The sequence below is a fragment of the Tursiops truncatus genome, chromosome 1 (genome assembly GCF_011762595.2).
Source record: "Tursiops truncatus isolate mTurTru1 chromosome 1, mTurTru1.mat.Y, whole genome shotgun sequence".
Taxonomy (NCBI): Eukaryota; Metazoa; Chordata; class Mammalia; order Artiodactyla; family Delphinidae; genus Tursiops; species Tursiops truncatus.
The window spans coordinates 175,706,148-175,717,243 of NC_047034.1; the positions used below are offsets into that span (position 1 = coordinate 175,706,148).

At 61.9% G+C, this 11,096-nt stretch overlaps 1 protein-coding gene across 14 annotated transcripts in view; it reads left to right on the forward strand.

Moving 5' to 3' along the window:
* The window catches only part of CASZ1 (castor zinc finger 1), a 156,884-nt gene that overhangs the window by 141,707 nt on the left and 4,081 nt on the right, over window positions 1-11,096 (forward strand). For 12 of the 14 annotated variants that reach the window (XM_033843382.2, XM_033843391.2, XM_033843420.2 and 9 more), the window contains 10 exons: window positions 413-548; window positions 787-850; window positions 2,175-2,329; window positions 2,472-2,594; window positions 3,549-3,887; window positions 5,415-5,613; window positions 6,401-6,572; window positions 8,392-8,543; window positions 8,715-8,856; window positions 9,467-9,751. In XM_033843382.2, coding sequence (XP_033699273.1) covers window positions 413-548; window positions 787-850; window positions 2,175-2,329; window positions 2,472-2,594; window positions 3,549-3,887; window positions 5,415-5,613; window positions 6,401-6,572; window positions 8,392-8,543; window positions 8,715-8,856; window positions 9,467-9,751 — 1,767 coding nt within the window. The remainder of the gene's footprint in view (window positions 1-412; window positions 549-786; window positions 851-2,174; window positions 2,330-2,471; window positions 2,595-3,548; window positions 3,888-5,414; window positions 5,614-6,400; window positions 6,573-8,391; window positions 8,544-8,714; window positions 8,857-9,466; window positions 9,752-11,096) is intronic. The other 2 variants (XM_033843438.2, XM_033843445.2) reach the window with 1 other exon arrangement.

Here is an 11,096-nt window from a genome sequence, read left to right on the forward strand (position 1 = left end):
GGGGGCGCAGCTCCCAGTCTCGATCTGCCACTTTCCCTCAGCATTAACAGAGTCTTTAATAAAAGCCTAAGCGGCAGCTCCACAAATTGACTGTGACAGTCGGTGGAGAAGAGGAAGGGCCCCCGCCCCCGTCCCAGCCCCCTCCCCATCCTCCCGCCCTTCTCCTACAGGAGGCCCTGAGCCAGGACAACTTTGACATAATTTTGCAATAATTATCACTTGAAGAATTGCCACACAGGGGGAAGCGTCACAAGCCATCATGTCAGTGGGGAGGACCACTGACCAGCAGCCAGGGCTCCCCAGGGGCCCCAGCCCACCCGGCCCGCTGCCCTCCCTTCGGGGGGCTCCGGCTTGTGCCCGTATGAAGCCCTCGGTCCCTCTAACACCATCTTCCCTCCCCCCTCCCCCATAGGAAATGGGCAGCAGGCCACCCCTGCCAGGTTCCCCCCAGCCCCGGTGAAGCAGGAGCCCGGTGAGAGTGCTGGCGCCCCAGGTCCCCACGAGGCCTCCCAGGACCGCAGTTTAGACCTGACTCTGAAGGAGCCCAGGTGAGGCGAGGCCCAGGCCTCCCAGCTCTGCCCCCCTGCAGGAGGCTCTGGGGACAGCACCCTCAGAGCCAGACTCCACGGGGCCAGGGGCCAACCCTTCCTGACAAGGGGTCATCCTCCTGCCCAGGCAGATGTAGCAGGCGGGGCCAGAGCCCCAGGGGCCGGCTGGGAGGGGTGAGTCTCTGGGGCCGGTCCCACGTACTGTCTGAGCTAAAGCCCCTTGGTTTGTGTGTTCCAGTAATGAATCAAATGGCCACGCAGTCCCGGCAAATTCATCTCTTTTATCCTCGCTTATGAATAAGGTAAGAACCATCCATCACACGCCTCCCATCCCCCCACCCCGAGAGATTAAAGCTGTGCTGGGGGGTGGGGGGGATGTGTTTGTTTTTTAATGTTTTGCCTCTAATAAGATGAGTTTGTACCATTTAAATTTTGAGGCCATTTTTCATCGGATATAATTTCAGAGCCACTGCTTACAAATTAATTTAATGAACTGGCTGAAGAAATATATTCCAGCCTCTGACACCCTTTTTTTCCCTTCAGATGGAGGGCTCCAAAAGCTTTTCCGGAGCCCTCTAACTTCTTTCACTCCTGGTTATTCATTTTATTCATTTTATATATTTTTTTGTTTGTTTAAAAAGGTGGAGGGGGAGACCAAAGCGGGAGCAAAGCGCCCATTTCCACTTTTCAGGTTGAGTAATGGTCTCGGACGCCTGCTGCAGAGGTCGCTCCAGAATATTTATTTTAAATAATGCAGAGTCTTTGTAAATTATACATCATCGCAAATATATTTTCCCCCTTCACATGATAAATTTGACTACAGCAAGATTAATTAGGTTACCGTACACAAGTGACTATTGAGGAGGGAGCTGGGCCCGGGCCGGACCCCACGGAGTGGGGTTCCTGCCGGGCCCATGGCCTCCCACTGGCCTCTGCCCGGTCGGTCGGTGCGTGTGCCCTCTGCCTTCCGCCCTCCCCTGCTCGCTCTCTTGCTCCCCTTTTCCGTTCTTGGGTCACTGCTCCCTGCGCCCCCTTGTTCCTTCCTGTCGGAGACCCACAGCCCACGTGGGTCGAGGCTTTCCGCGGACTCCCCGCCCCCTCCTCTGCCAGCAGCAGCAGCGAGCCTGCCTCGGTCTCACTCCGTGAGCCTCCTTCCCTCCCTCTCTGCTCCTCCTTTGTGTTCCTTCTCTTGTTCTCAAGGAATTCGTGAGGGTTTCCCCCCCACCCCCTTCCTCCTCCTCCTGCACTTCTTTTGAAAACCTGGCAGGAGAATAACCAGGGAGCCGCTTAGTCTGGGGAAAGCTGGGCTGGAGTGTGTGCCCGGAGTCTCGGCCTCCGATTGAGCGATGGCTCCTAGCAGCCCGGGGTTTGTGTGGCAGAGCCCCGGCAGCTCCACGGGGCCGGGGCAGCGCCGCAGGCCACCCGCGGCAGCGTCCATTCAGTGAGGGCTCTTCCGTAGCCAGAGCCGTGTGGGGTCGGGCCTCCTCTCCTCCCGGCTGCCAGCACCGCGATGCTCTGGTCAGTTTGGAGAGGCCCGAGCGGCCCAGAGCTGCCACTCCTCCCAGGGCAGTCGGGTCAGGTGTCCTGAGGTCCCCGGCCTGAAGCACGGGCCTGTCCTCCTCGCAGATGTCTCAGGGCAATCCCAGCCTCGGCAGCCTGTTGAACATCAAGACAGAAGCGGAGGGGAGCCCCGCCGGGGAGTCCTCGCCCTTCCTGGGCAAGGCCGTGAAGGCGCTGGTTCAGGAGAAGCTGTCAGAGCCCTGGAAGGTCTACCTTCGCAGGTGAGGGGCTTGCCGTGTGAGCAAAGGGGGAGGGAAGGGCCACGCCCACTCGTCCCGGGGGCACGTGTTCCCCCCACGAGGCTGTTCCCCCAGCCTCGCCAGAGCGCCAGGGTCTCCTCTGAGCAGCCGGCCCCTCTGCCAGGTTTGGCACCAAGGACTTCTGCAACGCGCAGTGTGACTTCCTCCACAAGGCCCACTTCCACTGCGTGGTGGAGGAGTGCGGCGCGCTCTTCAGCACCCTGGACGGGGCCATCAAGCACGCCAAGTGAGTGGGGGTCCGGGGGCCCGTTTAAACCCAGCCCCACTTGTCCCAGCCTGGCTCGGGGGTGGGTGGGCCGGGGTGGGGCTAGGGGGTGCACAGGCCTCTAGCAGCCTTCCAAGCAGGACCCGTGTGCGGTTCCCACAAGACCTCAGAAGCTGAGCTGGCTTCTCAGAGGTGCTGCCCGGCAAAAGGCAGGCTTCCTCATCTCCCACTGGCTCAGCCCCCAGCTGGGTCCTCTGAGCCCACCCAGGCCCCGCCCCGAGTAAGAGCTGCTTCTCCCCACCGCGGGGCCCATGCAGCCGTCAGCCCTCCCTCCCACAGATGCTCCTGCAGAGGCAGCTGGAGAGGCCCAGCACTGACCCCGGCAGGGACCCTAAGTGAAGGCTTTTCCAAGCCACAGTACTGCATTTGTAGATTCTCTTTGACCTAAAAATAATGAAATTAATTTGTACAATTCGTTGAGCAGCAAGCCCAGCCGCCTACTGTAATTGAACCCAGAACTGGTAAACGTTTACAGCAGATCTTCACCGCTCCCTAAGCCCCGGGTCAGGCTCTTCTCACTGCTTAGGCAGCCCCAGCTGCTGGTCTGAGACCCCCCCCCCCACCCGCTTTTAAATGTCGGAGCCGGTTCTGGAAGGACAGGCTTCATGAGCCAGGACGTGCTGTACCCAACCCCTCCCGAGTAGGGAGGAGCTAGGGACAGCACATCAGTAAGGTCACAAGTAGGAAGGTGTAGTTAGGGCAGAGCCTGGAGCCCAAGTTCAAGATCAGAGGACACAGCAGTGTGTTCTCAGTCCTTCCCTCCTGGTGGGAGGCCTCTGGCACCTGGCACTGAAGATGCGGTGGGGACACTGGGCCCCTAGGCTTGTGATGGGGTCATACGTAGGCAGGCAGGCAGGCGTGCCAGGGAAGGGCCTTCTCCTCCCGCACCTGAGACACCTCTCCTGTCTCTCGTAGCTTCCACTTCCGGACAGAGGGAGGAGCAGTGAAAGGAAATGTGGAGGCTTCCTTCCCGGCCTCGGCTGCTGAGACCAAACCTTCCTTGGCCCCCTCATCCCCTCCAGCGCCTCCCATCACCACGGCCACGGCTTCCTCTCTCGAGGGGCCCACTCCCAGCCTGGCCGCAGTGCCCTCCAGCCCCACCCTGCTCGCCTGGAAGCAGCTGGCTTCCACCATACCCCAGATGCCTCAGATTCCAGCGTCAGTGCCTCACCTGCCCACTTCGCCCTTGGCAACGACTTCTCTAGAAAACGCCAAGCCCCAGGTCAAACCCGGATTCCTCCAGTTCCAGGAGAAGTGAGTCCCTCGATGAGCCGGGAGCCCTGTGTCCCCCGTGTGTCTCGGGAGTAGGTGCTAGTAAGGGCAGCTGAGGAGGCCCTGCTCCTTCCCCTGCAGTAGCCCCGGCTGTCCCCAGCCTCTCTGGGACACGGTCACTGGGTGATGTCCTTCTAGCCAAAGTTGCTGCTGCTCAGACCTCACTGCCTATTCCCGGAGCAGGTGGCCGGGGTGGGGGGAGATGGTGGAGGTAGTGGCCACTGTTCCAGAGAGGCCACTGGTGACGCTGCGAGGACCAGCCTGGGTGGGCCAGGAGTGGCGGTCCTCGCCCGGCAAGGCGGGCTGCGTCTCCCTCCGGGTCCCCTTGTTGGTCTCTGTGGCTCACACCCATGGCTGAGTCTCTGCAGGGCAAGCAAAGTCATAGGTGGGCGGCGAGGGGGCTAGGCCCTCCTCTGGACCCACCCCCACCCCGCCACCTGCACAACGGTCTGAGCTCTCAGGGGTGGAAGGGAGGGACCTTCATCGCTGGATGGTGGTGTCTCCCTGCGGCGAGAACGGTGACTCTGTATCATGATATGTGCGGCTTCCTGTTCTCAATAAAAGTAATAAATTGGACGTGAACACACACCGCCTGAGTGGCAGCTGTCCTCCCTCTCTGAGCACCTGGGGCTGGGCCCACGGCGTGGAAGGGGACCTGCGCTCCTCTCTGCCCCTTTCCCAGCTTCCCTTCCTCTGTTCACCTCCCCAAAGTGGCAGCCCTCTCAGCATCCCGGCCTTGGTCGGAGTTCCCAGCCCAGGTCCAGTGTGGATGTCGGGGGCGGCTGTGTTGTCAGCCAGGGCAGAAGCCGGGTGCAGCCCCTCCGCACCTGCCTGGAGCCTGGAAGGCAGAGCTCTGGAGCTGAGGCTGCTGCTCGGGGCAGGCCAGCCGTGGGGGCTCGCCCAGCACCCCTCCCCACCCCAGCCGCCCCACCACTCAGCTGGCTTGTGAGGTTCTCTGAGTGGGTGGCAGCCCCGAGCCCCGAGCTGACCCTGGAAACCCCAGCAGCTGAGCCTCAGCAGGACCTGACGCCAGGCACACGTTCCCACTGGCCAAGGCCCCATGGTGGCAAAGCCTCCTGGTAGGGCTGCCCACCCATCTGCACCCTGTCAGTCGGCCACAGCCAGGGCACTGCCTATGCCACATCAGCCAGGCCTGGCAGCACCATCGCTCATTTTCATATCCACGAAGTGATTGCGCCCATCCTTATCTGTAATCCTGGGGTGTGGCCACGGAAACTACGTGTCCCAGCATGCAGTGCTCTGGGCCGCCTGCATACCGCAGTCCCTTCGGCGCCCTCAGAGCTCTAAAAAGAAGGCAAGACTGCATGCTGGGATCTGTAGTCTCTGGCCGAATCGTCCTGCTGAGCAGGAGGGCAGCCCAGGGGCCATTCCTCTTGATTACACCACAGGGGAGTGGGGAGCGGAACCCCAACATGAGCAAATGTCAGGACACCGGCGGGGAGGGCACCAGGAATGCCAATGACCTTCTGGGCCGTGGTTTCATTCCAGCGATCCTTGCCTCGCAACGGACTGCAAGTATGCCAACAAGTTCCACTTCCACTGTCTCTTTGGGAACTGCAAGTACGTCTGCAAAACCTCCGGGAAGGCCGAGTCCCACTGCCTGGACCACATCAATCCCAACAACAACCTCGTGAACGTGCGAGACCAGTTTGCGTACTACTCCCTGCAGTGCCTCTGTCCCAACCAGGTCAGCAACGCGGGCGGGGTGGCCCCTGGGGTGGGGGCAGGGAGGCGCAGGGCCCCGGACCAGCTCCTCCTGGCCGAGGCTCCGTGTCTCACACCCTTTTGTAAGTGGCCTCCTCCAGAGTCTGGAAAGGACACCGTCTGCCCCTAGGTCCCTGGAGACCCCTAGGCAGGAGTTCAGCTTGGTGCTCTGTTGGTGAGGTCTGTCATTTCATCCTAACCCTCAATGATGCCTGTATGCCGGGCAGCCTCTGTGCACTTGGCATCCTTGTGCGCGTCCTGGAACAGCTATGCTCCCTTTCCCCAGAGGCCTAGGATTTTAAAATAGACCCATTAGACAGATAAAGAGATTGAACTGTCCGTGCCCCAGACAGGAAGGGCAGGTCAGCTTCATTATAAAGGCCTACTCCCAAGACTTGTAGGGGCTGCCTGGCAGAGCGCATTAAGAAGGAGTCTGAGCCTCCATCTGGGCACACGGAGAAGAGTGCTAGGATAGATTAGTGACGTCTGCCTAGGTCTGGGCACACAGACAAGAGTGCTCAGACAGATTAGTGATGTCTGTGCTGGGCGTGGGTTTAGAAAGAGATGGAAACAATACCAGGTGGGATGTTTTAATCAAATGACAGAAGGGACTTACTGCTTTTTAACACGTGAAAGGTCTTTACACAGTTGTGTTTGCTGATTCTGAGCGTGGAAGGACGCACGCCTGCCACAGCCCTCTAGAGGGCTGGGGCAGGTGGAAGCTTAACGGAAGTGGCCTGCCCGGCCCTGACTCCTGTCCCTCCCTGCAGCACTGCGAGTTCCGGATGCGCGGGCACTACCACTGTCTCAGGACCGGCTGCTACTTTGTGACCAACATCACCACCAAGCTGCCGTGGCACATAAAGAAGCATGAGAAAGCTGAGCGGCGGGCAGCCAACGGATTCAAGTACTTCACCAAGCGTGAGGAGTGCGGCAGGCTAGGTACCGAAGGCCAGGGCTGGGGGGCAGGGAACTACAGCAGGTGGCAGGGCCACGGCTCTGGCGCCTGAGGCCCTGGGACCCACTTCTTGTCCCCGCACATCAGGCTCCATGTTTTTTTTTCGGAAAATGTCACGATATCACAGGCCAGGCATTGTCACCCCAGGAGAACAGGCAAAACCCCAAGAGCCTAGGAAAAGGGGTGAGGGTGACTCCCAGCACTGCACCCACCCCAGTGAAAACGCCCGGAGCCTCGTCTCTGGCACCCAGGCCTGGTTCTTTTTTCCTTTTTTTTCAAGAGAGCCTTGCGGGTAAGTCTTGGGAGCTCCTGAAGCTACTCGGGTTTTATCCCAAATGGACCGTGGTTTGTTCATTCACTCACTCAGCAGACGTTCATGGAGGAGCAGCCGTGTGCCAGGCTCTGTGCTATTGCAGGAGGTGAGGGGCGGGTAGAGGTGGAAGCTATGGTCTTTTTCGAGCGTCCACTGTGGCCAGCACTGTACTTGGTGCTGGGGATCTGATGGGACCAGCAGGTACATTTGTGGGCTCAGCCCAGAGCATCTGTGACCTGGGGTGACCTGGAAGGAGGTGGCCACGGGGCAAGGAAGTGGCCTTGAGCTCAGGGGCAGGTGCCTCGGAGTTAACTCTGCTGCTGAGAGCTGAGCCCTTGGCAGAGAAGCTGCCCCCCAGCCCTGGAACAAGGCCTCCCCGAGGAGCTCGCTGGCCCCAGCTTGCCCTGGGGATGCTGTGGGGGGGGGGGCTCCAGGACCAGCAGAGGGAGGCAGAGCCCATCCTCCCGCCTCAGCATGGAGCCACGCATTTGTGGGCCTGCAGACGTGGGGCAGGAGTCTGCCCACGAGGAGACCGGAAGCCGGAAGGCAGGCGGGAGCCAGGCAGGCTGGGTGCAGACACCTGGGCTGCACGCAAGGCCTGCTGTGATTCAGGTGGTCATGGCAGCAGGGTCCAGGGGGAGCAGAGGTGGGGCCACTGCCTGCAGCCGACCGGCCATTGCATAGGGGGAGGATGAGGCAGTCAAAAGTCAACCGCCAGAAAAGAACGGCAACAAACCTTTCCTTCAAGAATTAATTCAGAAATCATTAATGGCCTGAGAGAGGCCTGGGAATCACGGCAACAGATGTCAACCCTCGGTGGCCTGTGCTGTCCCTGGGCTCAGTTTACAGGTGTCAGGGGATTCCGCAGTTGCCGTTATTTACTCAGTTTGGGTGTTCTGGGTGGTAGCTGGGGCCAAAGCTGGGGGATGATATAAGACACCTGGCCGGCTCAGGTGCCATGGCAACGGGCAGGCCTTCACCTGCCCTCTGCTGATACCGTTTCAGTCCGGCTCGCTCTATTTGTTCTCCGCCCAGAGCAAAGCCGAGGTGGGGCGGGGCAGGGCAGAGGGCCAGCCGGCTCGCAGCCATCTTGACCTGGTCCAGGGGCAGGCAGCACCTGGGCTTCCCAGAGGAGATGTGGGGACAGGTGGCTTGCTGGGAGGTGGCTGATCTAGTGGACAGGTCATTAGGGTCCCCTGCCCTGGGGCAGGGGCCGGGGGCCAGCCTGCTGTTGTCCCGGGCATGCAGGCTGGAGGCGAGAGCCAGGCTTTGGACAGCCAGGGGGCCTGGGACTTTCTGGGGTTGGGGTGAGAGGCTGCTAGAAGCCCTCCTTACGGGAACACCACCAATGGGGACACGCCCTTCCCCCAGAAGCCATTTGCCTGGTTGGCCACGTAGGCCCATGCCCAGAACAGTGCCCGACACGCAGGGGGTGCCATGAGCACTGGCCGGCGGGGGAGGCTCACGGCCGAGCGGGGCTGTGTCCACAGGCTGCAAGTACAACCAGGTGAACAGCCACTTCCACTGCATCCGGGAGGGCTGCCAGTTCTCCTTCCTCCTCAAGCACCAGATGACCTCCCACGCCCGGAAGCACATGCGGAGGATGCTGGGGAAGAACTTCGATCGCGTGCCCTCCTCCCAGGTGAGCCTGGCGGGCAGGCTGCCCCTCTGCGACCCGGGGTGGCAAGAGGGCATCATTCGTGTCCCGCTCTTGCTTCCAGGTGGTGGGCCAGGCTGCCCAAAGCGACAGCCTGCCCCTGTGGGCAGCACAGCCCCCAGCCCAGCTTCCTCAGGGCCCCCCTCTTCCTTTCAGGGCCCCCCGAGCTTGATGGACACCGAGACGGACGAGTACATGGATTATACTGGCTGCAGCCCGGGCGCCGTGTCCTCTGAGTCCTCCACCATGGACCGAAGCTGCTCCAGCACCCCTGTGGGCAACGAGAGCACCGCAGCAGGTGAGCGGGGGCCCAGGGGCGCCAGCCTGGGACAGGCCCTCCTTCCGAGGCCCAGCAGTGCTGGGTCCGGCTCAGGACAGGAGGTTCATGGTCAAGTGGCCTCAAAGGAGGACGGGCCAGGGTGTGGCAGCGCTGGCTGCTCTGTGGGACGTGGGTCCCCGCCTGCTGCCACCCTGCCCATCTCCCCGGCACTCTGCCCTCAGCTTCCGTTTCCAGGAGAGAACCCGGGCTTGAGCTGTGAGGTACAGAAAAAAGCAGCACAGCCCCCAGCCAGAGGGGCAGGTGGGCCCCGCCCAGCCCTGGTCCCTCTTACGGCCCCTCTGCCATTGTCCCCAGCACGGTCCCTGGGCCCCAGAGCGAGGTCCTCCGCGGGCTGGGCTCTGCCGCAGGCCCTGCGCAGCCCGCCGTGACCTCTCCCTGCACCGCCGCTCCCTCCCAGTCGCTCTGCTCTGCCCCCTCCTCCCCTCTCTTCTTCGTGGCATCTGTCTGCTCCTCCTCTGTCCACGGATTTTCATATCATACTCGCTTCTGCCATTGGGTCTCTCATTTTGGTTCTTTCTGTTTGTTCTTTGTTTTGGTTTTTTTTTCTGCTTTTCCCCGCCCTCTCCAGGCTGCCCGGCTCCTCCTCCTCCTGCCGCCGCCGCTGACGAGGCTGCCCGCGTGGCTCCGCAGCCCCCACTGACCCCATCCTTCTCTGCGGCCGTGCTGCGGGCGCCCCTCCCCTCCCTGCCATGCCTCTTTTCTCCACCCTGTCTCTCATACTCTCTGCTCAGTGCCTCTCTCGGAGCCACCCGGGGCCTGGCCCACCCCATCAGCAGCCCGCCCAGCTTCCCGCCCGTCACTGCCACTCCAACTCCAGTAAAAAGTGACGCCCCCCTAGTTCAGGACGCCGCAGGTAACTCACACATGTCTTCTCCACTGCTGTCTGTCACCCTGGCCGAGCCTCGAGGCCACGGTCCAGGACCTGACCCTTTTCTGTGGTCAGCTGGGTCAAGGACAGGGCCACTCTGCACCCCTCACAGCACAGCCCGCGCCAAGACCAGAGAGCCTGGTCCCTGTCCCAAGGACAGTTCCTCTCAGCTCCTGCTCAGCACTGGGCAGGCCAGAACATCACTGCCAGGGCTCCCTGGGGTTCACCCCAGCTCAGGGACTGGCCAGAGCCCCAAGATGGCCATGCCCACCCCACCCCCCTAACCCTGCGGCAAGGCAGAGCCTGTCCTGCTCTGAGGACTTCACCCGGGGCAGAGATGTTCTTGGGAAAGCTGCTGGTGCCTGGGACCCGCCCAGGTTTGCAGGATCCTGACACCAGCCTGAACCCCCAGCCCCGGAGCCAAGCAGGAAGAGGCCCAGGCCGCGGGCAGTGCTCCACGGCAGAGGTGCCTCCCAGCCCCACCCTGTACCTGCCGCCCGGCAGGCACGGGACCTGCCCTCCCCTGCCCTTTGGTGCCGTCACCACCTTGGCTCTGCCTCTTCCTCCGTGCAGTCTTACCTCACATTCTGCCCGACTGCCAGGCACTGGGCCAGCCCAGGGGGATGGCAGGGACCAAGGCAGAGGGTTCCTCCTCAGGGAATTCAGCCCCTGTTCTGTCGCTTAACCAGCCAGAGCCCTGTGACCTCCGACCCAAAGCAGCCACTCCTCACCCACCCGGATCCCCAGGGCCCAGACCCTTCCTTGCCCCCTGCTGGGTACCCCAGCCCATCACAGTCCTCGTTCTCTCCACCAGCTGAGGCGGGGACTAGGTCTGCTCCCCAGACGGATGGGGCAGCAGGCTGGTGCCTGGGCTGAGCCTTCTCGGCAGGTTCTGGGAGGGCTGGGAGGGTCAGCGCGAGGGAGAAGCCCAGAGGGTGCCCACCCTGCACTCTGGAGAGGGCTGGGCCTGGGGCGTGGAGCAGGGAGTCCCAGGACGGTCACCCCTTCCCCAGCTGCCTGTGCAGAAAAGGAGTAACGGGAAGCACAACCACACAGTGGATTAAACAGCCCTGGCAACGGGGCATCCTAAGCCCAGGAAGCAGTTGGGACCAGGATGGGGAGGGCACAGATGGAGCCCATCCGCTGGCCGAGCCCCTGCTCCAGTCCTGGCCCTGCAGCAGAGCTGCCCTCTCCCAGCCCACTGGGGGTGGGACACCCCAAGACCTGAAAGAACCTTCTGGTACCAAGGAGAAGGTGCGCCTTGGGGCGGGGAGTTACAACCCCCAACAGCCTCAGGGCGCGCGGCATCCCTGTTGCGAGTAGGCTGGTC